At 38.1% G+C, this 27,439-nt stretch overlaps 1 protein-coding gene across 1 annotated transcript in view; it reads right to left on the bottom strand.

The window, feature by feature from the left end:
• Positions 1-4,786: 4,786 nt before the first annotated feature.
• LOC125776645 (mitochondrial import inner membrane translocase subunit Tim17-B) overlaps positions 4,787-27,439 on the bottom strand; it is a 106,239-nt gene continuing 83,586 nt past the window's right edge. The window contains exon 4 of the mRNA XM_049450110.1: positions 4,787-5,118. Within this exon, the coding sequence (XP_049306067.1) occupies positions 4,916-5,118 (203 nt within the window). The 3' untranslated portion in view covers positions 4,787-4,915. The remainder of the gene's footprint in view (positions 5,119-27,439) is intronic.

The following is a 27,439-nucleotide window of genomic DNA, read 5'->3' as shown; positions in this document are numbered from 1 at the left end:
GGAAAAAAATGCGGATGTTTAAGGGGAGCCTGCTTTAGAGACTTTAAAAATCGATTTCTTTGAGGTTTTTTTAGAAGGGAAATAAATAATTGAAGCGAAATTTTTAGGGTTTATAGTTATATATTTAAACATCATCCGCAAATTTTTTTGATACAAAATGCCTTTGCGAAGCAATTGTCAGATGCTTCTCGCATGTGTACATGCCAGAGGCAGGATGCATGTCGAGATTTCTATAGGAAAGAAAAAATTAAAAAAGATTAAGATTAAGCCAATTAAGAAAAATCGTAAAAATGAAAAAACGAAATTTAACACCCAAATGCGTCTATATTCATTCAATAAAATTAAAAACTTCAATTAGATTGCTTCCAAATGTATTCATTAAAAAGCTGATTCGAATATTGGTTTTGCGTATGTTCGAAAAGACAAAAATCCAATTAGATTCTGTGACACCATTGAAAATCAGAATAGCTTTGCAATTCTGACAGCTAAGCAATTCTGTCTTGCATTCCACAACACCCCTGTATATCTGCATCTCCAAGTCGGATACGGACATTGCAAGGTAAATATTTTAAAGTTTGTGGTTTGGGGACGGAAGACCACCTACGATCTTTGTTATTGCGCATGATAAGTAAGCAGAACTGAAGAGAACGACATATGCACAGAATACATAAATAACAAAGCTTAAATTAAAAAGTTTAATTAATTTAATTTTTATTTCCTAAAAAGGGATTTAATAAAACTAAAAACCAGCTTATTTGTGTTATCTAAGGCAAAACAAAGTTCGCCGGGTCCTCTAGTAGTATATAAAAGAAAGTCGTATAAGTTACACCATTTATAACTCAGGAACGGCTGAACCGATTTGGCTTAAAATCGGTTAGGAGGTAGCTTAGAAGCAGGGTAAGGACATAGGACAAGGATTTTAGATTTATAAAGTCAATTGATGCAACAAATGCCAAAATGATTTGCATAACATTTTTTGTTTGAATTATTCAATTAATTCAAATATTATGACAGAAAATAGCAAAAAAGAAAAAACAACAAACGCATGAGGAAGCTGTAGCACAAAAAAAAATTTTCATTAGCTCCGCTCTGCTACCGTTCCCAATTTTTTTACACCGCTACGCCAGAGCATACCTTAACATTTCATTTTTTGCTCTCGCTTCACCTATAGTTTTTTACCTAACAAAACTTGGAGCAGAGTTGAGCACATACTTTTATGTATATTGTTATGCTAAGGCTATGCTGTGGAGGATGGAGTCATGTGCAGTTCACGCAAGTGAGGAAAGTTCTCTGATTGCCATTCACTTGGGAGTGGCCAGAAACGATTCTTTTACATGTGACTCAAGCAGCTCACGACTTCCGGTCTTTGACCAAGTATCCTCTGGGTAGCCTAAGAACATCCGTTTGAAGGCGAGCTAACGTGAGAAGGCGAAACATCCCCTGCATAGGGTTGTGCGCTGGGTTTGGGACCCGCCACGTAAAAAAACACCCCCAATGAAAATCAACTATAAGCCTCGGATGAGAAACCCCCCTTTTGATGACGACCATGGCAAACGAAATAAGGACTACGAATTGAGGGCATGCACCTGGAATGTCCGGTCCCTTAATTGGGAAGGTGCCGCTGCCCAGCTGGTTGATGTCCTCGTGAAAATAAAGGCTGACATCACCGCCGTCCAAGAAATGCGATGGACGGGACAAGGACGAGTAGGTCCTTGTGACATCTACTACAGTGGCCATATAAAGGAGCGCAAGTTTGGTGTTGGATTCGTGGTTGGAGAGAGACTCCGTCGCCGAGTACTATCATTCACTCCGGAGAATGAACGTCTAGCCACAATCCGCATCAAAGCGAGGTTCTTCAACATATCGCTGATTTGCGCCCACGCCCCGACGGAAGAGAAGGACGATGTGACCAAAGATGCCTTTTATGAGTGCTTGGAGCGCACTTATGAGAGATGCCCCCGCCACGATGTCAAAATCGTGCTTGGCGACTTCAACGCCAGGGTGGGCAAAGAAGGTATCTTTGGCACTACGGTCGGTAAATTCAGCCTCCACGAGGAAACATCCCCAAATGGGTTGAGGCTGATCGACTTCGCCGGGGCCCGAAATATGGTTATCTGTAGTACTAGATTCCAGCATAAGAAGATACATCAAGCTACCTGGCTGTCTCCGGATCGAAAAACTACCAACCAGATCGATCATGTTGTGATAGACGGAAGACACGTTTCCAGTGTTTTAGATGTGCGTGCGCTCCGAGGTCCTAACATCGACTCGGACCACTATATTGTTGCAGCCAAAATTCGCACCCGCCTCTGTGCAGCAAAAAACGCACGCCAACAAACACAAGGAAGGTTCGACGTCGAGAAGCTGCAATCACAACAGACAGCCGAACGATTTTCTACTCGGCTTGCACTCCTGCTCTCTGAGAGCACTCGTCAACAACTCGGTATAAGGGAACTGTGGGACGGCATTTCAAACTCCTTACGTACAGCTGCAACCGAAACCATTGGTTTTCGGAAAGTGCAAAAGAACAGCTGGTACGACGAGGAGTGCCGTGTCGCAGCGGAGAGAAAACAGGCTGCCTACCTCGCAACGTTACGATCGACCACAACACGTGCGGGATGGGATAGATACCGAGAGTTGAAGAGGAAAGCGAGACGCATTTGCAGACAGAAGAAAGAGGCCGAAATGCGTGAGTACGAACAGCTCGATAAGCTGGCCGACAGGAGTAATGCTCGAAAATTCTACGAAAAGGTGCGGCGGCTTACAGAAGGTTTCAAGACCGGAGCATACTCCTGTAGAACCCCCAAGGTGATCTAGTTACCGATGCCCAGAGCATACTTAAATTATGGAGGGAACACTTCTCCAAACTGCTGTATGGCAGTGATAGCACAACACCGGGAGAAGGCGAACCCGATACCCCAATCGATGACGATGGAGCAGGCGTTCCATTGCCCGACCATGACGAAGTTCGTATAGCAGTTGCCCGACTGAAAAACAACAAAGCGGCAGGGGCCGATGGATTGCCGGCCGAGCTATTCAAATACGGCGGCGAAGAGCTGATAAGGTGCATGCATCAGCTTCTTTGCAAAATATGGTCGGACGAAAGTATGCCCAACGATTGGAATTTAAATGTGCTATGCCCAATCCATAAAAAAGGAGACCCCACAATCTGCGCCAACTACCGTGGGATTAGCCTCCTCAACATCGCGTATAAGGTTCTGTCGAGCGTATTGTGTGAAAGATTAAAGCCCACCGTCAACAAACTGATTGGACCTTATCAGTGTGGCTTCAGACCTGGTAAATCAACAACCGACCAGATATTCACCATGCGCCAAATCTTGGAAAAGACCCGTGAAAGAAGAATCGACACTCACCACCTATTCGTCGATTTCAAAGCTGCTTTCGACAGCACGAAAAGGAGCTGCCTTTATGCCGCGATGTCTGAATTTGGTATCCCCGCAAAATTAATACGGCTGTGTAAACTGACGTTGAGCAACACGAAAAGCTCCGTCAGGATCGGGAAGGACCTCTCCGAGCCGTTCGATACCAAACGAGGTTTCAGACAAGGCGACTCCCTATCGTGCGACTTCTTCAATCTGCTGCTGGAGAAAATTATTCGAGCTGCAGAACTTAATCGAGCAGGTACAATCTTTTATAAGAGTGTACAGCTGCTGGCGTATGCCGATGATATTGATATCATCGGTCTCAACACCCGCGCCGTTAGTTCTGCTTTCTCCAGACTGAACAAGGAAGCAACGCAAATGGGTCTGGCAGTGAACGAGGGCAAGACGAAATATCTCCTGTCATCAAACAAACAGTCGTCGCACTCGCGACTTGGCACTCACGTCACTATTGACAGTCATAACTTTGAAGTTGTAGATAATTTCGTCTATTTAGGAACCAGTATTAACACCACCAACAGTGTCAGCCTGGAAATCCAACGCAGGATTACTCTTGCCAACAGGTGCTACTTCGGACTGAGTAGGCAATTGAAAAGTAAAGTCCTCTCTCGACGAACAAAAACCAAACTCTATAAGTCGCTCATAATTCCCGTCCTGCTATATGGTGCAGAGGCTTGGACGATGACAACAACCGATGAGTCGACGTTGCGAGTTTTCGAGAGAAAAGTTCTGCGGAAGATTTATGGTCCTTTGCGCGTTGGCCACGGCGAATACCGCATCCGATGGAACGATGAGCTGTACGAGATATACGACGACATCGACATAGTTCAGCGAATTAAAAGACAGCGGCTACGCTGGCTAGGTCATGTTGTCCGGATGGATGAAAACACTCCAGCTCTGAAAGTATTCGACGCAGTACCCGCCGCGGGAAGCAGAGGAAGAGGAAGACCTCCACTCCGGTGGAAGGACCAAGTGGAGAAGGACCTGGCCTCGCTTGGAATATCCAATTGGCGCCACGTAGCGAAGAGAAGAAACGACTGGCGCGCTATTGTTGACTCGGCTATCATCGCGTAAGCGGTGTCTACGCCAGTAAAGAAGAAGAAGAAGGCTATGCTGTGGCTCGCGACAAAGTGAGAGCGGTGCTACGGGAGTAGTGTAGTTTTTCAAACGCTTAATATCTTCCCTTATTACAGTTTACGAAAATATCTAATTCAGGCAGTTATTCAAGGTTCAGGTATATTGTTTTCAAAATTAGTAATCCGATATTTTCCAAATAGGTCAAAACATCCACTTTCATATTGTGAACTCAAGCGTTGAACTTTTTACGATCCCAATTTAATTGATATTATTATCGGAATATTACAGATCTATTAAAACAACATAACGACATACTTCATAATTTTTATTATTTTCTAAATGATATTGGTGTGCTGTGAAAACATATACCGGTATTGATATACATACATAAATATGACACAACGCATATGTATAATAAGTGCTCATTTTACACATTTTCACTGATATTGCGACTGATGTTGATGGTTCTGCCCAAAACCAAAAGATTGTGCAGCATCGCCTAGTGCTGTGGGATCATCAATCGGTGGCGTAGGATTCCGAAACTGCTCTGCAGAAAGACGGGTAAATAAAATTCCGACTCCTTCAATTAAGGCCAGCAACACTCCGCCAATTATAGCACTTCCAGCCATTGCAGGTATACCTAAAAATAAGATCACAAAAATGATTAATACAATTCCCGTTGTAGTTTTACAAACAAGCTCTATTATTCGAAGTAAATATGTATGAAAATTTCTAACACGAATTTTAGTGTCAGAATTAGAAAAAAATTCTTCGTATGCCAAAGGTTTAATAAAAACCATTAAATTTCCATATGTTTTGAACGGATATTCATTTGCATGTCGCGACGGAAACTTTTGTCATAAAGTAATTAAAGTTTGTAAAACTGCATTTGTATGGCTATGAAGGTGTTTAACGTTTATGTACTCGTACATACATATACAGTGGTTCCAATGCATAATCGGACAGGAATTTGTCTAGCATTATTGTGCTCCACACATAAAGGCAAAATATGTTGTTTTTCGCTTTTATTTACACTTTTTATTATCTAATACATAAGTGGTAAAGAAAACGTAACCCTTTTGAACATAAACTGTGAATTTAAACAAAAAAACTACAACAATTCAATTTTTTGTGCTCAACAAATAATCGGACAAAACCAAATAGTGTCACTAAATCTATACATATAAGAGAAAGTTGTTGTTATTTACACCATTTATAACTCAAGAACGGCTCAACCGATTTGGCTGAAAATTGGTGGGGACGTAGCTTAGAACCAGAGTAAGGACATAGGATAATTTTTATCCCTATATGTTAAAATTTAATACAATTCATAAATACAAAAAGTATATTTCAAATCATAAGCATTTTTTCAAAATTCATTTTTGGAAAAATCAGTTCAATATTTTATTACTTTAAAAAAAAAGAAGAAAACAAAAAAAGAAGAAAAGATAATAATTAAACCGAATAACGCACGATACTATTTAAAACGTGAAATAGCAAAATGCAGCTGAAAGTAATTTATCAGAGAAAAAAGGTAGGTAAAATTTAGAAATTTACCGGTTGATGTGTTTGTTTCGAATCTCTATTAGCTTATTGTACCGCTATAGCCCTTAAGACAGCCATGCCGCGACAAACACAATCAAATCTTTGAAGACGAAGCCATAATGCAACAAGGATTAGAAACATTGGACACTGGGCAGAAGAAGAAGCAGGAATTGCGCGTGAAAAGTGCCGCGTTAGTATGGCGCAAGTTCGTGTTTCTCAATCCCACCAGTAAAGTGATGCAGCTCAAATGACGTCATTTGTGGCAGATATTATCGAAATACAAGGATTTAATCCGACATTCAAAGTATTTATTCATTTATTATTCTTATTCCAAAAAAGGGATTATAAAAAACTAACTATACATATTATTTTGTAGATACAAGGACAGATTCACCATCGAATTGGATCATTACAACCTTTAGACGATGCACAGCATAAATTTTCTAAAATATACTTCGTGGGCAGCATGGAGGAGCAACTTGATCGGCGTCATGAGATAAATGCAGCAGTGAAAAGAACAATTCTTCAAGATCTGCAGCAGCTATTTCATGAACATCATACGTTGGTCAGGCTGTTTAAAAGTGCATTGGAACGTGTGCCAAACGATGATTACAAAGTCATCATCAGAGCACATAAACGACCATCTGGAACACACGAACGCACATTTAACGCTCCAACAATAGATGAAGTTGCAATCTTGATTGTTGGTGAAAAGTTGGAAACACGCGATATTGGGCAACTTAAACAAATATTTGAAACTCATCGGTCGTATGACACATAGCAATACCCGCTGATGTTTTGGCAAGGTGAAGATGGATATTATTTCAACATCAAAATGAAAAATCGACTGAATGGTGAGTTTCAATATAATAGTTTTTTAGAGAATATTGGACAAATTACTGGCAAGAGAAAAATAATTATCTTTACATATTTAAAATCCTACAAATAAAATACTGTGATGAAACTGAAAAGTAAGTTTTTAGATTAAACATCGCGTGTTTTTCGAATCGGTAAATTTTTTATTTAACTTGGTAGTACTGTTAGTGACATCTATGCTAAATTTCACGTCAAAATATTCGTTAGTATTTGAGATACGCGTCGTTTTGTGAGGCTCTAAAAGTTAATTATTTGATTTTTACTATGTCTGAATTGATTTAACAAAGCAGTGCGATAATGCACCATCTCATACTGCATTGGTTATTTGTGATAATTTCGCCACTTTTAACTAATATCGTGCCGCAACCACTGCATTCGTGTTACCTCCGTCTAACTTCCGAGGACATAGTTTTGACTCAATTGAGGACGTAAAAGCTGAATTGAATAAGGCTGTGATGGCCACCACGACAGAGGATTTTTCAAAGTACTATGATGACTGGAAAATTCGTTGGCATAAGTGTATTGCAGCGGCAGGAGATTACTTTGGAGGGGATGAAATCAACAAAATCCACGTTTCAATTTGATCACAATAGACATAAAAAATAATAATTATAATATTTTAATTTAAGGTGAAGAAACTACAAAGAAGATTAGCTCGATGAATTATTACGCATATCGTTTAATGATTCGACAAAATGCTGACAATTATTTATTGCGGTTTCGACGATTGTTATCGCAGTACTGTGTTGACATGTACGTCAAAATTGAATCTGAGCGTTTAAATTTCATTCGGTTGAATCAAGGAAAACTGTGTTCTGAGGAATACATCCATTTACGTGATGCAATTAGTACAGAAGGAAATGCAGCTAACATTGGTCGATTAACTATTATTCCAGCGACGTATGTAGGTAATCCCCGTCGTATGCATGAATATGCGCAAGATGCAATGACTTATGTACGTCATTACGGTCGGCCAGATCTTTTTATTACTTTTACATGTAATTCAAAATGGATAGAGATTGTTAAATTACTGCTTCCTGAACAAATATTAAGTGATCGACATGACATCACAGCACCTGTATTCAGACAAAAAATCCGATCCTTGATGAACTTCATTGTTAAACAACGTATTTTTTGAGAAACTCGATGCTGGATGTATTCAATCGAATGGCAAAAACGAGGCTTGCCTCACGCACACATCCTTATTTGGTTAGTGGAGAGAATTCAACCAGAGAAAATCGATGATGTGCCGAGATGCCCGATCATGTAACCGATCCACACTTACATGATGTTGTAACCAGAAATATGATTCATGAACCATGTGGCCCCTTCAATCCCCAATCACCTTGCATGATCGACGGAAAGTGTTCCAAACGATATCAACGGAAATTAACGGTTGAAACTGTCACCGGTAAAGATGGTTATTCACTACATCGGCGTCGATCAAACTATCACAGTAAAACTGAAAAGAATGGATTTCGTTGTAGACAATAGTTGGATTGTTCTATATTCGCATATATATTTTTAGACAGTGGCCATAATAAGGAATAAAATATTGGGATCTTCAGATTCAATCCTGTCCCGCGAATAAAAAACCCGTTTACATACTGGAACAGGAAATGTCTACCCTTCGCCAGGGAAGACAGACAATAACCGAATTTTATGATGAAGTAGAGAAGAAACTAACAGCCATTATTAACAAAACATTAATGACCTACCAAAATGAGAAGGATGCATTAAGAGCTTTTATATTCGGACTAAACCGTCCACTTTGTGATACTTTATTTTCATCAAGGCCATCAGATATGGCATCGGCCTTAGCACTCGCTCAGGAACTTGAATCAAATCAGGCGCGTTCATTATTTGCTCACAGATTTTCATTTTCTGATAATAGAATTTCCGATTACAGTCGACCTCTTGTGAGAAACAGTGTACCATTTCCTAGACAACAAAATGGTCAATGGAAAAATGATCGATCGAATGAATGTCGCACACCGCAGGTGAGTTCATTTAATGTTACTCCATCGAATCCTACTTCCAGAGATTTTCCTTCAGGTGGGACAGCTTTCGGGAATCAATACCCAAGAAGCTCCGGTATGCAGGTAGCCCAAAAAAGACATCACGATAGCAACCGCTTTAATAACATATTGCGACGAATAAACCATTTAGACCAATATCCTTCAATCGAAGTCTAGTCAAGATGAATATAATGATTTTGTAGATTTCGATAATGACTACAATTTTTATGAAAACCCTGCTACCATATGTTAGCAGGATATTTGAAAGACCACTGAAATCTTCATCCAAAAATTATTTAAAACCAGCAAACTGGAGGGGTATAAAACCCATTACGTCCAAATTTTTAGTAAGTTCTATTCATCGGGTAGATAAAATTTCAGAAAGATGCACCATACACATTTTCAATTCGAATTTCGATTTTTTTATTTTACCTACACTCCTGATCTCCTTAGGAAAATCGATGCGAAGCTGGACATAAAGAATGGAATTATTTTTTATGAAGGGGGTTAGAAAAACTAATGTATTTCCATTGTAGCGACGGTAATAACATAGTTTTAAAAGGAGATGTTGAACGACTAAAGGCGAAATACGCAGCCGTATTTTCTGATCCGAACGAGGCATTGCCGTTCAATACAAACATCATAGCAACCGTGAGAACAACTAAAAGTGATCCAGTTTACTCTAAATCTTATCCATATCCTATGGCAGCGTCTGAATTTGTTAACAAGGAAGTAAATGATCTTCTGCGAAACGGCATCATTAGACCGTCTCGCTCACCATACAATAGTCCAGTATGGGTTGTTAACAAGAAAGGAACAGATGACGCAGGGAAAAAGAAACTTCGAATGGTCATAGATTTTAAAAAACCTAACGAAAAGACTATTAGCGACATATACCCGATTCCCGACATATTCGTAATTCTTTCAAATCTAGGAAAATTATAAATTTTTACGACAATAGACTTGAAATATGGTTTTCAGCAGATTACACTTGCCGAAAAAGATAGGGAAAAACTGCGTTTTCCGTAAACAACGGAAAGTACGAGTTTTGTAGGTTGCCATTTGGGTTGAAAAATGGTCCTAGCATTTTTCAACGAGCAATAGATGACGTACTGAGAGAGGAAATTGGAAAGACTTGTCACGTTTACATAGATGGCATTATTATATTTTCCAATGATTATAAAACGCACTTGCAAGACGTCAGCCGAGTATTGGAAAAATTATATTCAGCCAACATGCCTCTAAGACAGTTGAATGGTAATTGGGCACGTAGTTATGAGGATAAGGCAAATTGCTTTGCAAATCACCTAGAAAAGGTATTTCAACCCAATTGCCCAAAGAACAACTTTGAGTTACCAACCTTGCCCAATACCGCAAACGATTCGCATGTGTCTATTAGGACTTCTACTTCTGAAGTTACTAGAATAATAAAAGAACTTAACCCCAAAAAATCACCAGGACATGATAATATTACCCCAAAAATGCTAATTGAGTTACCAAATATTGCCGTAAAGGTGCTCTCTTTGCTCTTCAATGCAATTCTTAATCTCGGACACTATCCAAATTCATGGAAAAAGTCGCAGATCATCTTGATAGACAAACCTGGGAAAGACTTAACACAGCCGTCTTCATACAGACCAATCAGTCTTCTACCCTGTCTTTCTAAGATATTTGAAAAATTGTTACTATCAAAGATGACTCCTTTCCTCCACGAAAATAATATAATACCAACGCACCAATTTGGGTTTCGTGAAAAACATGGCACGATTGAGCAAGTAAATAGAATTACTAACGAAATAAGAAAAGCATTTGAGCACAGAGAGTACTGTTCAGCTATATTTCTAGACGTGGCTCAGGCGTTTGATAAGGTATGGCATGAGGGCCTTTTATACAAGATTATAAATATTCTACCTTCAGAATTATATAAAACATTGGAATCGTATTTAAAAAATAGAAAATTTATGGTAAAAGTGGGAAATTTCATATCTGATGAAAGACAGATAAGGGCTGGTGTACCCCAAGGCAGTGTTCTAGGCCCAACACTTTACATCATATATACAGCAGATCTTCCAACAGCTAACAATGTATTAACTTCTACTTTTGCGGACGACACAGCTATAGTGAGCCCTAACAAATGCCACATAATAGCATCAAGAATATTAGCCGAGCACCTAAGGTTTGTCGAAGAATGGCTAGCCAACTGGCGTATAAAGGTAAATGAACAAAAGTGTAAGCATATTACATTTTCGCTTAGACCAAAAATGTGTCCGGCAGTAAAAATTAACAATATTTTAGTACCCCAAGCGAATGAAGTAACTTATCTTGGTATTCACCTAGATAGAAGACTTACGTGGAAAAAATATATATCTAGTAAAATAACTTGCATGAAGATAAGAGCTGCAAATTTAAATTGGCTATTAAATAAAAACTCCAAACTTAGCCTAGACAACAAAGTGCTTTTATATAATGCGGTCATAAAGCCGATTTGGATGTATGGCATTCAACTGTGGGGTACGACCTGTGCAACTAATATAGACATAATAACGGGTGATTTTTTTGAGGTTAGGATTTTCATGCATTAGTATTTGACAGATCACGTGGGATTTCAGACATGGTGTCAAAGAGAAAGATGCTCAGTATGCTTTGACATTTCATCATGAATAGACTTACTAACGAGCAACGCTTGCAAATCATTGAATTTTATTACCAAAATCAGTGTTCGGTTCGAAATGTGTTTCGCGCGCGTGTTTTGTTCAGCGATGAGGCTCATTTCTGGTTGAATGGCTACGTAAATAAGCAAAATTGCCGCATTTGGGGTGAAGAGCAACCAGAAGCCGTTCAAGAACTGCCCATGCATCCCGAAAAATGCACTGTTTGGTGTGGTTTGTACGCTGGTGGAATCATTGGACCGTATTTTTTCAAAGATGCTGTTGGACGCAACGTTACGGTGAATGGCGATCGCTATCGTTCGATGCTAACAAACTTTTTGTTGCCAAAAATGGAAGAACTGAACTTGGTTGACATGTGGTTTCAACAAGATGGCGCTACATGCCACACAGCTCGCGATTCTATGGCCATTTTGAGGGAAAACTTCGGACAACAATTCATCTCAAGAAATGGACCCGTAAGTTGGCCACCAAGATCATGCGATTTAACGCCTTTAGACTATTTTTTGTGGGGCTACGTCAAGTCTAAAGTCTACAGAAATAAGCCAGCAACTATTCCAGCTTTGGAAGACAACATTTCCGAAGAAATTCGGGCTATTCCGGCCGAAATGCTCGAAAAAGTTGCCCAAAATTGGACTTTCCGAATGGACCACCTCAGACGCAGCCGCGGTCAACATTTAAATGAAATTATCTTCAAAAAGTAAATGTCATGAACCAATCTAACGTTTCAAATAAAGAACCGATGAGATTTTGCAAATTTTATGCGTTTTTTTTTAAAAAAAAGTTATCAAGCTCTTAAAAAATCACCCTTTACAAAGGTTCCATTCAAAAATGCTTAGATCAATCACGTGTTCACCATGGTACATGCGTAATGAAAATATCCATAAAGACCTTGGTATTTCTATGGTAAGGAAAGAAGTAGAAGACAGCAGAATTAAATATATATCTAAACTCCGTGATCACCCAAACCCTTTGGCTAATGCTTTGGTACATTCCTGTGATCAAACACGCCTTAAAAGAAGAGATATGTCCGCGTACTGAGGAGCAATGTATCACCAAAACAGCTCAATCACTTGCTTGAGCGTGTCTAGTTTTTAAATAGGTTTAAGATTTTATTACTTATTGTTAGGCTTTCAAAACAAAAAGCAGATTCAATAAATAAAAATATATTGAAACAAAAAAAAAAAAAAACATGAGAGTTTCCTTAGAAAATACCCAATTTTTTAAATCAGATGTTGAATTTTTACAATAAATATCTCAAACTAATTTTTGCAACTTAACTTCCGAAAACGCTATTATCAGCAGTTGCGATCATTTCGCACTGATGTGCATATATAATTATTTACTACGCAGCACCGAAAGCTCACGCTCATTTTGAAAGCAACAGTACTACGAATGAGAGGAGAAAGCAAAAATTTTGGTCAATACACAACAGCATATCACCAAAAATTGCTCAATTTCAGAAACGGGATAGTTTTTTATATACGGCGAAAAAACAAGGAACCTAGTTATGGACATATAATTATTTGTATGAGGTACATATATAATAATACTAGCTGACCCCGCAGCCGTTGTCCTGCGTGAAATTATGTGTTTTGAAATGAAAAGAAAGCTAAATTTATCATTTCTTTTTTTTTTTTAATGTAACGCAGCTTAATAAACTAAATTTTTCGGTTTCTGTTCCGGTGCGTAAATGTAGAGAAGAGAATATTTTTCCAACTCGTGTATTTTTGGCCGTGTAAAAAACATAGCAGTTCCAAATTTATGCCACACATTTCTAGCGACTATCTTTGTGTCCTGATGATTGTCATCTCAAATGCAATTTTTACTGGAAACGAAATTCGTTTGAACTAAAATGCAAATCGATAGAACTCAAAGGAATTCGTAGAATCAAGTATTCTGCCCCCTTGTATTCGATAGGTGCGTCACAATCAGTCAGGTTCCATTACACAGTTTCGGCGCTTGCAGATTGCGATACACAATAACTAAAGATCCAACTTTGAGACGCAAATGATGCGATGGCATACCAAGCCTGTCAAAAGAATTTATAAATTCCTCTGAATAATTCACGGCGTCGTCTTCATTGTCAAGACGATCGATCGATATGTATGAGCGCAAGTCTCCCGGAATTTGACTTTGAATCTTCCAGTTTCAGTCAACAACATCGGCAAATTTGGCAGCTAAAATTGCGCGTGCACTCGAAGAATCGTAGTTACGATAATTTGGCTAATGTTCGGATAAACATTCTTGATGAGTTCATCTTTTGTGAATCGATAAACGGCAGATGGAATTGATATCAAACCACCGGAAGTATCAACCGGAACTGACACATTTCCAATTCTTAGCGAATACGATGTAAAATGTCTTCGACGATGCATTCCATGTATAATCGTCAAAGTCAATTTTGTTTCTGAAAGTGTTTCCACTGGCTGTAATGTGTTCTCTGGGTTGAAATACACTCTTTGGCCATTCTCCAAATTAAATGCGAGACACACAACAGTCGGCAAACGTTTATAGTTTGTGTTTCCGAAGGAAAAGCACGTGGATACTGTTTCGTGTATTTATTGTCAGACATACAAACCGAAGTGGGATTGTGGTATCCGCAAGGTCCATGAACCTTATTGGTTTTCATCACTTCGTATAATACTGGATCTTCCTTTGCATCAGGAATTTCCGCATGATTGAATGACTTCATTAATTTGATCTGGTGTAATCACTATCCGAAGAAGAATGTGTGCGTGCTGAAAATCTCTCTCTTGTCAGTAAACATCTACATAACAGCACCATATATACGTTGCTTAAAGATAAAGACCATCTAAGCTGTAGCTTGAAAAATCTTTCTGCGACATCGTGACGATCGCTTGCTGATTAACAGCGATCCATAATACCGCACGTATGTCATCGCATCCTGGGAGTATTCTGTCATGTGCCTTGAGCTGCTAATGTGTGTTGATGCCAAAAAGAAAGCCGACCGATATTATCGCGACCTTTTCGTGGCATCGTTACAGATTTCAATCTGTAAATGATCACTTTGTGTGCAACGTACATACATTTTCATTGAATAATTTTCAAAAATTTTTGAAGCAAACGACAAATTTGAATGGAAAAAATTAACTTTTTGGAATTATGCATGTTTAAATGAGTTACGCGTCCACCCCCTCTACTCGGTAAAACTGACGCATCCTAATGTAACAGCACAACTCACCACACTTCTACATCCATCAACCTACTCAACAAAAAAAATGGGAAAAAGGATAGCGGGCTCAATTCGTTCTAAACATTCGCCATACACACATACGCTTTGACACATTTTCCGTTTACAACGCCCATCCCGCGCGCAGCATCAACGTCCGAATCTATACTGCGCCGTGTCAAGACTATCTTTGGATCTCATCGACATCGTTCCGCCCGCGCCGACATATAGGTAGCATTATAAAACATTGGACTTTACTTTGTTACCAACCCATTTTTATAATATACATATGTATATAATACAGGGTAGGCCATTTGAAGTTGACCCATCTGGCAACGCTGTAACTTTTAACAGCGCTGACAAATCGGCTAATGTCATACCGCGTTAGAAGCGTCATTCGAAGACAATTTATACCATGGAACAGTACACTCCAAAAGAACGCGCTGAAATTGTTCAGCTTTATATTCAAAATAACTTTTCTAATACGATGATTATAAATATACAAATATTGTGCCTTTTATAAATACACCGATTTTTCTTTTGAAACACTTGCGCGAATGCGAGTAAAAGTGGAATAGTTTAAGTTGAGTCCACCACTCAATTCCCAATAAATTAATAAGTTATTGCATAATTATTCATGGTCCTTCGAGCCATTCCGAATGGCACTATTAGTATCGTCCAAGAAGGAAAAAATTTTAAATTTTGGTGACAAAATTTCGAAAAAAGACGATACGAGTACAAAGCACAAACTAAAACTAAAACAAAACAAAAATCAGTGCAGTGCAGTGCAGCGGCGAACAAAAACAAGAAAAAAAAGAAAACAATATGTACATACATATGTATATAATAATCCATAAAAAAAAGAACAAAGTGCAGTGCAGTACACAAAAATGTAACGAATGTATGTTACATACACATGAAATATAAAGATTTGCGGTGGGTGAAGTGACAAACGCAAAAACCAATTACATCGAAAATAAAAATACAGAGTAAAACAATTCCAGCAAACCAAAAAACCCCAACACAAACCGGTCGCGAAATCAGCAAACAAAAGAAAATCTAATAAACAATCGGGCGCGAATTTAACAAACAAACAACATTTTCAAGAACCCCATAAGCAGCTGGAAGAAGGAAAGAGGAATTGGAAAAATACGAGCAGGCATGCCATACACAGGAATATACCATACAAACCCAAAGTGAGCGTATTCAGTTCATTTAATTTAAAATTATCATGCATATACATATGTATGTATGTATTATATGAAAAAAAAAATAGTTGTATGCAATATTATAACGCTAGTAACGATTCCGTTGACTAGTTTTATACGGTTAATATTTCGGATTTAACGAAAATAATCCGGCCTTATATATTCACTTATATATATACTATATACAAATATAGATATATAGTAACCGGTTGCCTATTTGTGTTTAGCAACATCTCTTCTGTGAAAAAAACACAACTAGCATTATCAACAAACACAAGTAAATGCATACATACATACATAATAAATACATTTGCTAACATTTTATATTAAAAATACATATTTACATATGCACTAACAAAGGAAAATACCCTTTTTGCCATTCCGTTTTCTCGCTCTCTCACCTTTGCGAAAAAATAAAATATAAAAACAAGTATACATAAACATACGGCATTCAATCTGTCAAATACATTACAAAACAAAAACAAAAGAAATATATTAACAAAGTGTATACTGGAGCATACAGGGACATTACCCAACTCATTTTCGCGCTCTCTTCCCAGAGCGAACATACATATATATGTACATGTACGGGATAGAATCAGCCTATGATAGCATACCCTACACTGGGTATGACATACATATCAAATTATTAAATTTTAATAAATCTTCAATGAAAAATTTATCGTAATTTCCGTAAATAACTAAACGGAACGGTGAAGCAAAAATCAAAAAATATAATTATTTGAGCGAATATAAAAAAAAAAAACAAATTAGTATCACAAAATATAAATAAGTTTATGAACACTATATACACAAATATATTATTGGTACATTACAATTGTACATACATTCCTATACATATATACATAACTATATTCAAAGCCCACATTGGCAAACATCCCGCAATACCTCTGGTTTTATGTCAAACAAAAACAAGCAGTATTGCACAAAAGAAAAAATAAATAAATTAAACACACATACATATGTACATATATTAGCACAAACATTTCGTGCATAGCTAAATAGCGCATTGATCTCTACAACGAGCTCTCAATTGCACAAAACAAAAGCACGCACAAGTCCACGTATTAAGGTGTACCTAAATTCAAAATATTTGGGCATCAAATATTTTAATTAATAAAAAGCGCGGTTTTTAATAACAATTAACAATTCAAATATATTTTCGAACTAAAATATAAATAAAAAAATATTATTTCGCAAAAATGGCTAATAACGAAACCAATCAAAATACACCTGCAGAAGCTACACGCTCAAATCAGGTTGCTAAATTCATTTCACAAAGTGACAGTTTAATAAGATACTGCACTAGATTTGCCTCCTCACCGATTCACGAAAACTCGGAATCGTTACTAGAAATAAAAAATCAAAATCTAAAAAAATTTTGGACTCGCCTCCAAGCGGCTTATGACGCCATTGTAGATTCTGATGATTCAGATCTACCACAAAATTTTAAATTATCTGCTTACGATATTTACGAAAACTGCTTGGACCAATATGAAGAAACGAAAGCGATGATCTCCGATCAATTAAAGCTAATAACAGCAATTGCACCTACTCCCCACAGTAGAGTAGAGCTGCCACAAACAGACAGTCAAAAGGCAAGTTCAGGCATCTACCTCGAGCTGCCTGCATGTGATACAGAAACTTTTTACGGAGGTTATGAAGAATGGCCGTCCTTCCGGGACATGTTCATGGCCGTGTACATAAACCATCCTCAATTGTCACAAGCGCAAAAATTGTATCACCTCAGATACAAAACTAAAGGTCAAGCAGGCGAAATAGTTAAACAGTTCGCATTAAATGACAATTTCAATTTGGCTTGGGAAGCTCTAAAAGCTAGATTTGAAAACGAAAGAATATTGGTCGATAAGCAAGTAACGACACTATTAAACTTGCCTAAAATAAAGAAAGAAATAAGTGTAGAATTCATTAAACTAGAATCCACTGTTTCTAATTGTTTGTCGGTTCTATCGACACTTAATGTCCCGCCGCATTACCAGAAAAGTCGTTAGAGCAATCGCTCTCATCACGAAAAAAGTGCCCAACGTGGCAAAAAATGAAAGATTTTCTCACCACCCAATATGAAATTGCGGAAGAGTTCGAAGAAAGAATAATCAAAACTAAGAACAAACACGACCAAAATGGAAGCTTAAATAGACCCCAAGTTAGTAACAAAATCAATTCAAACAAAAACTTTTACAAAACGCAATCGTTCACATCCGAACAGAAAAAACATACGTCATGCGAACTTTGTAAAAGAGGGCATAAACTTAAAACTTGCGAGAAGTTTAAAAAATTAAACATTAACGAAAGGAACAACTTTGTCAGATCAAAAAGACTCTGTACAAACTGCTTGTCCCATACACACAGTCTTAAAAATTGCAAAAGCAAATGTAACTGCTCAAATTGCCACAAAAGACATCATACAATGCTTCATTACAGCACATATCCCATTTCACCTCGAAGGAGCGCATATACAAAAAGAACCACGGGTTCAATTACAAAAGCAAATACCGACAGCCAAAATTATAAAAATTGCCAAGATACACCATGTTGCTCAAAGGCACAAAAAGTTCAAACGCTGCACAGCGAAACACAAATTGGACTAGTTACAGAAGTAGTTACCACCATGCCAACTATAGTTGAGTATAAAACAAACAGATACCTTAATTCACAATTAAGGAAATTTCGAATGTTAAGGAAACTTCCAATAACAAACAAAACTATACAAGATGAGTATTGTGAGCACTTCTCTAAAGTCTCAACTACTCGATCAAATAATGGCCGGTACGTCGTACGACTACCACTAGAGCCACAATTATCCAATACCCCACATAAAGGTAGAAAAAGCAAGATCAGATTCCCTCGGACAACCTCATTTAAAAACACAAATATATGTTCGTAACTTTTCGACCCCGCAGGATGGCTTTCGCCAATAATGATACAAAAAACCTGCTTAAAAAATCTCAAACTATGTGGCGCGGTACTAAACGTCAAATTAGTGCATACGCACTTAAACATATAAAACAAAGTGTCTCAAAAAGTAAAAAGACAAAAAAATCGACACTTTTCATACAATATTGCCCCACAGAGGCCTTACTTGTAAAATAGAAAAAAAAACTAAAAAAAAAGCAGAGATCGCTCTTATCGCCCCTACATAAGCGCTCCTCATAAGGGTAGTTGGTGAGAATCTGTTGTAAAGCATGAACATCCCACTTAAAAAATTTTTAATTCTAATGAAGCCGTTCGCAATTACCGGCCTCTCTCTCGCAAGATCCCTCTATTGGCACAGCCCTAACTCCAGGGCTAGGGAGTACCCATTCTGGCCATATCTGAGCCAGGCATGGAGCTACTATCCTTCATAAGCCAAGAATAAATTAAATGCAAACAATTGCCGATCATACAAAAAAGGCAAATAACAAACAATCCACTTAATAAAACGATAAAAGAAAAAAATCGCAAACACAAAAGGTTTTCAGTCAATCGAATAAACCCGCAAAATAAAGTTGCTTCTCTTAAGCACCTACCCGCATATTAAAATGCACATTCAAATACATGTGGCATGTTTAAAACCAAAATCCGTTCTCTACACACACGGATAAATACGAGTATATTACAACTTCAATACTTCTGCTGTCACAACGTATTCCGCGCTTTGGCTACTCTACCAGCAGTACGCCGAAATAAATGCAACAGCTTATACATACGCAATACTAGGCAAAATATTCGCCTAGGGGGCCCAGGATGTTTAAATGAGTTACGCGTCCACCCCCTCTACTCGGTAAAACTGACGCATCCTAATGTAACAGCACAACTCACCACACTTCTACATCCATCAACCTACTCAACAAAAAGGATGGGAAAAAGGATAGCGGCCTCAATTTGTTCTAAACATTCGCCATACACACATACGCTTTGACACATTTTCCGGTTACAACGCCCATCCCGCGCGCAGCATCAACGTCCGAATCTATACTGCGCCGTGTCAAGACTATCTTTGGATCTCATCGACATCGTTCCGCCCGCGCCGACATATAGGTAGCATTATAAAACATTGGACTTTACTTCGTTACCAACCCACTTTTATAATATATGTATATAATAATACGATGATTATAAATATACAAGTATTGTGCCTTTTATAAATACACCGATTTTTCTTTTGAAACACTCACGCGAATGCGAGTAAAAGTGGAATAGTTTAAGTTGAGTCCACCACTCAATTCCTAATAAATTAATAAGTTATTGCATAATTATTCAATGCAATTTTCCGACTTTTCCTTACGAAAAGCATACCTTTTTTATTTCTAAACCTTCCCCGATCCACACAAAACATTCTCTGAAAATTTCATCAAGATTGATTCAGTCGTTCCCTTAGCGTTACTAATAAACAAAGATTCATTCATTTGTATGGAAAAAAGAAAAGGGCTGTTTTTAGGGATTTTCTGGCAATTATTCGAATTTTTCTTGCCGTAAAAACCATCCTTGAGCCTCAACGAACATTTAAAAAAAAAGAATTGGCAAAATTGGTTCAGGCGTTTTTGAGTTATGCGCTTACCAACACATTTTGGGATTCATTTTTATATATCAGATAAAACAAAGGGAGTCAATATCAGGTTGTTCAATGAGTTTTGTCGTTCGATAAGAGAGGGCGCTGCTACTAACCCAACATTTTTTTTTTGTTTTGTTGGTACAATCAATCTATCAATTTATTTTTGTTTACAAGCCATTTAGTGTCGCCGTGTCACAGTATTTATTTACAATGGAAAAAATTTAATATCGTGCATTGGTAAAATTTTTATAGCCCTGACAGACGACAGCGCTAATATGCATTAGCGGGCTTAATTTACATTTATTTGCGCATTTGACCCATGTTAAAGCATGTTTGCAATGCACAAGAATTCTGTGCATTTGGTTGAATTTACTAAATTTGAGTAGGCAACACTGCTCAAAAATGGCCGATTTTTGCTATTTATTGACAGATGTCGCACTTTTGCTATCCATTTTTCCAATATTCTTAACTTTTTTTGCACACTTTTTCCGCATTACAATCAATTATTGCTATTAATTTTACTCCATTATCTTTTAACGTAGATAATAATAAACGAATTTTTTCGTTAAATTTATATTGATTTTCCAAAATTACCAAAATTTCTTTTAATAATTTATCTTATTCATTTTTATTTCACTTTTTTTTTAATAAAGAAACAAATTTCACTATCAGCTGTCCAAATGCACAAGCCTGCCGTCTGTCACCATAAAATTTCAATTCGCATTAGCGTTGCTTAAGGCGCATTAATTTTGCTCGTCTGTCAGGGCTATAAGTTACATATACTTGCGCATTTGACCCACTTTAATGCAAATTTCACAAGAATTTCGTGCATTTAGCTGAATTTACCAAATTTGGGTAGGCAACACTGCTCAAAAATTGCCTATTTTTGCTATTTTTTCCTTTGCGTTTACAGCATCAGAGGTAAGCAGTTTTACACTCTATTATATTTGAACGATTTTTGCTATTTATTGACAGATGTCGCACTTTTGCTATCCATTTTTCCAATATTCTTAACTTTTTTGCACACTTTTTCCGCATTACAATCAATTATTGCTTTAATTTTACTCCATTATCTTTAACGTAGATAATAATAAACGAATTTTTTCGTTAAATTTATATTGATCTTCCAAAAATACTAAAATTTTTATTAATAATTTCTCTTATTCATTTTTATTCCCTTTTTTTTAAATAAATAAACAAATTTCACAATCAGCTGTAAGGTCAACGAGGCGACCAAATCAATACACCTCCAACGATTTCTTTGGAGAATATCCAGAGTTACACAAATACGAAAAGTGTTGCGGAAAATATTCTCAAAATGGGAATAAACAGGAACAAAATTCTTGATGCCCTGGCAGATTTATCCGAAAAGCTATTGTACACGTCAAACACTATTTCAGCAAAGCCATTGAAAAAAATTTCCATATTCAAGAGGAAAATTGAACTCCTCACAAAAATAATTGATGATCTCAACAAAATAATTACAATAAAATGTTAACATATCAAACTTTTGAAATTTGAGTTTCTCTAAATGCCCAATTTTCAAACAAAGTATTTTACAGAAATTGCTATTGAAGTTGAGAAATTGTACTTTGAAATAACGATTGGGTATTTCGAGAACCTTAAACATTGTAAAACGAGATTACAAGAAAGCGAGTCCAAATTTCTTATAGTTCTGTTCAGCGTTATGTACGAGTACTGTTAGAAGAATTTACCAAGAAGAAGAACCGGAAATTTTAAACCGCATTGACTCGGATTTAAAAAACTTTACAAAAGTTCAAATATTTTATCTATCTTCTATACATCAATCTTCTGAAACTGATATAGAAACAACAGAAGTAATAGAGAAAGACTGAAGAGAAAATGAAGTTTCGAAGAATCCCTGGAAGAATCTCATGAACCTTCAATAACACTGGTAGCCACATAATTCGTGACATGAGAATTCTTAGGTGTTTCTAATGCAGTTTGATGCCCTGAAGTCAAATCTGAAAACACTCACAGATATTCTGTAACCTATGGCTTCAGATTTTACAGTACATAAAATTTCGTTACATTGCATCATCTCATATTTTCAATCCGTGGATCAGGGATTTTACCGGTTTAGACCGGTTTAGACCGGTTCTGCCTGCTTGTTTGAAATAAACAGCGTGTTCTACGATCATTTATTTGTACCCAAGTCTAAACATACGGTTAATTGCGGCTCTAATATACTGTTCAGAAGTTAGCCTTTTGTTTAAGGGGCTATACCAGTGTAACGCATGAAAAATTAGGCGATTTTCGAGAATTTTTTTTAAACAAAGTACTCGATTGAACTTTGAGCGTAATAAGATATACAAGGTAATATCATGTTCAGACCGAGACTTAATCACAGGATTTCGGCTGTTAAGTGGTTTATCCTACTAATCCGATAAATTTATCAAGATTTCGTCATACAAAAATGACAGTTCAAAATCACTTCATCGAAGTGTTTTGCGTCATCTACTTGTTAGCATTGGAAATCTATTACACTATGACAGCTGATTTAGACACTACAAAGAGAAAAAAATTTAAGCAATGAAATTTTTGTAAAGAAATAAATCTAATTTAACCTGAAAATCGACTTAACAAAAGAAAAAATGCGTCCATTATTTCCATTATATGGAAAATATTTAAAATAAGACGGCTTTTACTTCAAAATACGGTAAATGTTCATGAGAGCGGCTTTTCCGAAAACGTGCACCAATTTTCACGGGAAAGGTCTTAAAATTCGTGTTTTAATTCCAATTTACGAATATATATGGCGCATTACCTATTTTTATGTTTTTTTTGTAATAAAAACCATAAAAAATATTATGATTTTGCACGATATTTACGCTATATATGGCACCGCTGTTCATTTTTCAATTGGGCACTAGTGATACGAGCAGTGATCGGTTTCGAAATATCGATATTCGAAACTAAACAAGAATTGATAAAAATGAGAGATATATAATAGAAAAATAATAATATTTAATTGGAAAAATAAAAAGAAATTAAAATATCGTTATTCTCGATATTCGAGACTAAACAACAATTGATAAAAATGAGAGATACATAATAGAAAAATAATAATAATTGAAAAAATAAAAAGATATTAAAATATCGATATTCTCAATATTCTAGTCTGAAAGAGAATTGGTAAAAATGAGAAAAACATTATTATAATTCATTATTATTGCAGAAAGAAGAAGTTGGACACAGAAGAATTATGGACACCGGGGTTTTGGACCGACCAGGGTTATTTTTTTCGAGCCCTGGTCGGTCCAAAACCCGGTGTTCATAATTCTTCTGCGTTCCGGACTATATCAACCGACGCTGTTGAAGTATTAGGCAGCATGCCGCCCATTGACATCGAGGGAGATGAGCTCGAGCGTTTAATTAATAATAATTATCAATCAACGCCTAAAACAATATCGGCAAAAACAAAGGAGGTGAACAAGAGCATTAAAATGTGGCAAGAGGTTGAATTCCTCATCCAAAGGGCGCTGGGTCCATCGATTTATACCAGGCATCCACTCGTGGATAGACAGACGACATGGGGACCTAGATTTCCATCTGACGCAAATACTTAATGGACATGGGTGCATTAGAAGCTACCTTTTCAGATTCCACAATGGCATTAGTCCGTACTATCCGACGTGTACAGAGTATATAGAAGACTCTGCACATGTATTATTTTATTGCTCTCAATTTTCAAATTCGAGAAAAAAACTAAAAACACTCCGTGGTAGTTTTACGGTCGATAATTTAACGACACTCACTGATAAATGGAAGGCTGTCAGCGAAGCATTAGCATCCGTAATGACAAAACTGAGACGTTTTCAAACCCATTAGACGTCCGTCAGACCGCACAATAGAAGATACTTAAATGTGTCCCTCCCACGAAGTAATACTTAGCCGGTGGTTCCGTGAGAGAGTCTTGAGTTGGGAGTAGGTTAGGTTTAGAGGATTAAAGTTCCGCACTCCGGCTTTCGATGCTTACCCCAACCATAATAAAAAAGAGACATATGCATTTACATGCAATGTGCATTCAATAATAATAAAAAGCATATAGGAATTGTAAAATGAATGGGTAAACACAAGTCACAAATTTACACTTTAAAAACCCAAATCAGAAAACATTAAACATCCACACAACATCTTTTTAGTTTAACGAACTTTCTTTATATAAAAAGTTGTGACGCGATTAAAATTCTACCTAATTCAAAGAAATTAAGAGCAAAAAGTGGCCAAGGCTGGAAACAAACATTAAATTCAATTAAAACAATTAATTATTAAAGACTACAGGAATGAATTATCACAAAAAGACATTTGTAACAAATTTTATGTCAATAAATCAACATTTAGCTTTATTATAAAGAAAGGGAGGATGGAGTCATATGTAGAAGTTCACGCAAGTGAGGAAAGTTCTCTGATCGCCATTCACTTGGGAGTGGCCAGAAACGATTCTTTTACATATGACTCAAGCAGCTCACGACTTCCGGTCTTTGACCAAGTATCCTCTGGGTAGCCTAAGAACATCCGTTTGAAGGCGAGCTAACGTGAGAAGGCGAAATATCCCCTACATAGGGTTGGCGCTGGGTTTGGGACCCGCCACGTAAAAAAACAACCCCAGCGAATAGCAACAACCAGCCTCGGATGAGAGACCCCCCTTTTGATGACGACCATGGAAAACGAAATAAGGACTACGAATTGAGGGCATGCACCTGGAATGTCCGGTCCCTTAATTGGGAAGGTGCCGCTGCCCAGCTGGTTGATGTCCTCGTGAAAATAAAGGCTGACATCACCGCCGTCCAAGAAATGCGATGGACGGGACAAGGACAAAGACGAGTAGGTCCTTGTGGCATTTACTACAGTGGCCATATAAAGGAGCGCAAGTTTGGTGTTGGATTCGTGGTGGGAGAGAGACTCCGTCGCCGAGTACTATCATTCACTCCGGTGAATGAACGTCTAGCCATAATCCGCATCAAAGCGAGGTTCTTCAACATATCGCTGATTTGCGCCCATGCCCCGACGGAAGAGAAGGACGATGTGACCAAAGATGACTTTTATGAGCGCTTGGAGCTCGCTTATGAGAGCTGCCCCCGCCACGATGTCAAAATCGTGCTTGGCGACTTCAACGCCAGGGTGGGCAAAGAAGGTATCTTTGGCACTACGGTCGGTAAATTCAGCCTCCACGAGGAAACATCCCCAAATGGGTTGAGGCTGATCGACTTCGCCGGGGCCCGAAATATGGTTATCTGTAGTACTAGATTCCAGCATAAGAAGATTCATCAAGCTACCTGGCTGTCTCCGGATCGAAAAACTACCAACCAGATCGATCATGTTGTGATAGACGGAAGACACGTCTCCAGTGTTTTAGATGTGCGTGCGCTCCGAGGTCCTAACATCGACTCGGACCACTATCTTGTTGCAGCTAAGATTCGCACCCGCCTCTGTGCAGCAAAAAACGCACGCCAACAAACACAAGGAAGGTTCGACGTCGAGAAGCTGCAATCACAACAGACAGCCGAGCGATTTTCTACTCGGCTTGCACTCCTGCTCTCTGAGAGCACTCGTCAACAACTCGGTATAAGGGAACTGTGAGACGGCATTTCAAACTCCTTACGTACAGCTGCAACCGAAACCATTGGTTTTCGGAAGGTGCAAAAGAACAGCTGGTACGACGAGGAGTGCCGTGTCGCAGCGGAGAGAAAACAGGCTGCCTACCTCGCAACGTTACGATCGACCACAACACGTGCGGGATGGGATAGATACCGAGAGTTGAAGAGGGAAGCGAGACGCATTTGTAGACAGAAAAAGAAAGAGGCCGAAATGCGTGAGTACGAAGAGCTTGATAAGCTGGCCGACAGGGGTAATGCTCGAAAATTCTATCAAAAGATGCGGCGGCTTACAGAAGGTTTCAAGACCGGAGCATACTCATGTAGAACCCCCCAAGGTGATCTAGTCACCGATGCCCAGAGCATACTTAAATTATGGAGGGAACACTTCTCCAGCCTGCTGAATGGCAGTGAACACACAACGCCAGGAGAAGACGAACCCGATTCCCCAATCGATGACGATGGAAAAGACGTTCCATTGCCCGACCAAGAAGAAGTTCGAATAGCAATTACCCGCCTGAAGAACAACAAAGCGGCGGGGGCGGATGGATTGCCAGCCGAGCTATTCAAACACGGCGGCGAAGAACTGATAAGGAGCATGCATCAGCTTCTTTGTAAAATATGGTCGGACGAAAGCATGCCCAACGATTGGAATTTAAGTGTGCTATGCCCAATCCATAAAAAAGGAGACCCCACAATCTGCGCCAACTACCGTGGGATTAGCCTCCTTAATATCGCGTATAAGGTTCTATCGAGCGTATTGTGTGAAAGATTAAAGCCCATCGTCAACAAACTGATTGGACCTTATCAGTGTGGCTTCAGACCTGGTAAATCAACAACCGACCAGATATTCACCATGCGCCAAATCTTGGAAAAGACCCGTGAAAGGAGAATCGACACACATCACCTCTTCGTCGATTTTAAAGCTGCTTTCGACAGTACGAAAAGGAGCTGCCTTTATGCCGCAATGTCTGAATTTGGTATCCCCGCAAAACTAATACGGCTGTGTAAACTGACATTGAGCGGGACCAAAAGCTCCGTCAGGATCGGGAAGGACCTCTCCGAGCCGTTCGATACCAAACGAGGTTTCAGACAAGGCGACTCCCTATCGTGCGATTTCTTCAATCTGCTGCTGGAGAAAATAGTTCGAGCTGCAGAACTTAATCGAGCAGGTACAATCTTTTATAAGAGTGTACAGCTGCTGGCGTATGCCGATGATATTGATATCATCGGTCTCAACACCCGCGCCGTTAGTTCTGCTTTC

This window comes from Bactrocera dorsalis, chromosome 2, assembly GCF_023373825.1.
Source record: "Bactrocera dorsalis isolate Fly_Bdor chromosome 2, ASM2337382v1, whole genome shotgun sequence".
Classification (NCBI taxonomy): Eukaryota; Metazoa; Arthropoda; class Insecta; order Diptera; family Tephritidae; genus Bactrocera; species Bactrocera dorsalis.
This window is presented reverse-complemented; position numbering and strand designations above follow the sequence as displayed.